Here is a 3322-nt window from a genome sequence, read left to right on the forward strand (position 1 = left end):
ATTTCAAGACCTGTCAAATTTCTGAAAACAACAGCTCGGTAGCTAATGAAGTCTGGCACATAGTGGGTATTCAGATAGCATTTGTTGAATAAACCTTTTGCCTGTTTACCCTTATCAAAAGGTGCATAGAAATTGGTTAAAAAGAAGTATTCTTCATCCACTTGAATGAGCAGTCAAAAGTGTGTAGTCAGCATCCACTGCGTGTGGATAAAAAAGGTCTGTGTGGATCCCAAAGGAAGTGCTTGCTCTGATTCACGCCCTGGAGGTCTTAGCCTATATTTTATGTGACCTGGCAGATTTTTTTTAGCTCGCATCCAATGTTAATTTATCAACTCTGTAGGAATTGGTTTCTAAGCCATTTGGCCACCAAGGAGATTATCAACATTATAAAATCAATTCAAAACCATTTATAACAGTTTGACATCATTTCATAATTTTCTAAATCTGCGAATAAATCAGCTTAAAATGCAGATTTGGGACTATCAGTCAATGAGGAGCTTCTCAAGATGCACAAGTAACAGCCCCTACCGTGACAACTTATGATCCATTTAGGAAGACAATATGTGTATGGGGGGAAAATCATGTAATTATGTAACATTATATCTACAGCTTATCAGATTAATAGACAATAAATGTTTCATTTTTCTCAGAACACCAATAAATTTGGGCTTTGCTAAAGGAAACCAGGGAACAAATATATACTATGTGTAACTCAGAATTTGAGACCCTGATGACAGGATCATAGCAGTTTAAGGAACAGTGTATAAAATACTGTTTAGCATAGATAATCTATAAGGAATTTACTTGAACCATAGGAGGAAATAAAAGCAGTCATTCTTTTTCTTCTTTTTTAAAACATTAGGTCATGGAACTAAAGGAGTATTTGAGCTTCTGTCTGGATGGCGGAGAACCAAAGAGAATTTACCCTTCAAAGACAGGGTAGCAGATGCCTACTCTGATGTGATGGTCACCTATACCATGACCAGTTCTCTGTACTTCATCACCTTTGGCATGGGCGCCAGCCCATTCACGAACATAGAAGCTGTGAAGGTCTTCTGTCAGAACATGTGTGTCTCCATTCTGTTGAACTACTTCTACATTTTCTCCTTCTTTGGCTCCTGTCTGGTCTTCGCTGGCCAACTAGAGCAAAACCGCTACCACAGCATCTTTTGCTGTAAGATCCCTTCTGCAGAATACCTGGACCGCAAGCCCGTGTGGTTCCAGACAGTGATGAGTGACGGGCATCAACAGACATCTCATCATGAGACAAATCCTTATCAGCACCACTTCATTCAGCATTTCCTCCGTGAACACTACAATGAATGGATTACCAACATCTACGTGAAGCCATTTGTTGTCATCCTCTATCTTATTTACGCCTCCTTCTCCTTCATGGGATGCTTGCAGATCAGTGATGAAGCCAACATCATCAATCTACTAGCCAGTGATTCCCCAAGCATTTCTTATGCCACGGTTCAGCAAAAATATTTCAGCAACTATAGCCCCGTGATAGGATTCTACATCTACGAGCCTCTCGAGTACTGGAACAGCAGCGTCCAGGAGGACCTACGGAGACTCTGCAGTGGATTCACTGCAGTGTCCTGGGTCGAGCAGTACTACCAGTTCCTGAAAGTCAGCAACATCAGTGCCAATAACAAGAGTGACTTCATCAGTGTCCTACAAAGCTCATTTTTTAAAAAGCCAGAATTCCAGCATTTTCGAAATGATATCATCTTCTCCAAGGCAGGGCATGAAAACAACATCATTGCTTCTCGCTTGTACCTGGTTGCCAGGACTAGCAGAGACAAGCAGAAGGAAGTCATAGAAGTGTTGCAAAAGTTGAGACCCCTATCCCTCTCAAAGAGCATCCGATTCATCGTGTTCAACCCTTCCTTTGTGTTCATGGACCATTACAGATTGTCTGTCACAGTGCCTGTTCTGATTGCAGGCTTTGGTATTCTCCTGGTGTTAATCCTGACTTTTTTCTTAGTGATCCACCCTCTAGGAAACTTCTGGCTAATTCTTAGTGTCACCTCAATTGAGCTGGGTGTTCTCGGCTTGATGACATTATGGAACGTCGACATGGATTGCATTTCTATCTTGTGCCTTATCTACACTTTAAATTTCGCCATTGACCACTGTGCACCATTGCTTTACACATTTGTATTAGCAACTGAGCACACCCGAACGCAATGTATAAAAAGCTCCCTGCAAGAACATGGGACAGCCATTTTGCAAAATATTACTTCTTTTCTTATTGGGTTGATCCCTCTCCTATTTGTGCCTTCGAACCTGACCTTCACACTGTTCAAATGCTTGCTGCTCACTGGGGGTTGCACACTTCTGCACTGTTTTGTTATTTTACCTGTGTTCCTAACCTTTTTCCCCCCTTCCAAAAAGCACCACAAGAAAAAGAAACGTGCCAAACGAAAGGAGAGAGAGGAAATTGAGTGCATAGAAATCCAAGAGAACCCTGATCATGTCACCACAGTCTGAGGGGTGTAGACTAACGGATTATTTTTCTTTTCCAGTATTGCACAACGATGCAGAGTAAGTAGAGCTCAGACCTCAGCTGCTTGGGCTGGCCGGGGGTAACAAGGCAAGTCAGATCAAGAGTGCATTATTCATGACACATCAAGGTGCCTGTTGCTTGGGGGAAAGAGGGAATTAAAAATGAGGGAAAAGTTCTTTGCAACCTTGTTCTCCACTAAAGATAAGTTTCTGGACATGATCTTAGAGCTCTTTCAAGGAATGGATGAATCACTGGAATGTTAAGATAGAAGGCCAAAATAACAAGCTACTTTTAAAAAGAAAATGCTTAGGAGAGCTGGAGAAGAGAGTAAAGTTGTCCTCCAAATAGGGAAAAAGACATAGAAAATGTCAAAATTGTCATGGCACTTTTCATGTTTGTTTTTTTAAACAGGTTGATCAAAAGAAACCTATGCACTTGAGAAGTACATATTTAATCCTGTCGAAACCAAAGGACTTCCCAATCCATTTTATGTGTACATATATATGTATATATGCCATATATACATATACTTAGATTTGTCTTTAGTGTACATTGACGTTTGTGTGGAGGGAGGTGTCCATTTGCAAACAGGTTGGCCTTTCTCTAGAAAGTCAAATCAGCATTACCCAAATATATAGCATCATTAATAACCATTCAAAATGAGCTCAAGTGTCTCACCAGCAAGAGTGCTATTTAATTGTGTGATAAGCAAAATAAACAGAGGTGTGAGTCCATTACATTCTACATACCACGTTGTCGGGCTTTGAGACTCTTGCTTTGGATGCCTTAGGAAAAAACACAAAAGGCATT

General features: G+C 40.7%; 1 protein-coding gene across 1 annotated transcript; it reads left to right on the plus strand.

The window, feature by feature from the left end:
* The first annotated feature begins 864 nt into the window (after positions 1-864).
* Positions 865-2765, plus strand: LOC103602160 (patched domain-containing protein 4). Its single transcript, XM_008586584.1, has one exon. The coding sequence runs from the start codon at positions 964-966 to the stop codon at positions 2494-2496; it is 1533 nt and encodes a 510-aa protein (XP_008584806.1). The 5' UTR covers positions 865-963; the 3' UTR covers positions 2497-2765.
* Positions 2766-3322: the final 557 nt, after the last annotated feature.

Source organism: Galeopterus variegatus, unplaced genomic scaffold (assembly GCF_000696425.1).
Source record: "Galeopterus variegatus unplaced genomic scaffold, G_variegatus-3.0.2 Scaffold4032, whole genome shotgun sequence".
In the NCBI taxonomy this organism is placed as follows: domain Eukaryota; kingdom Metazoa; phylum Chordata; class Mammalia; order Dermoptera; family Cynocephalidae; genus Galeopterus; species Galeopterus variegatus.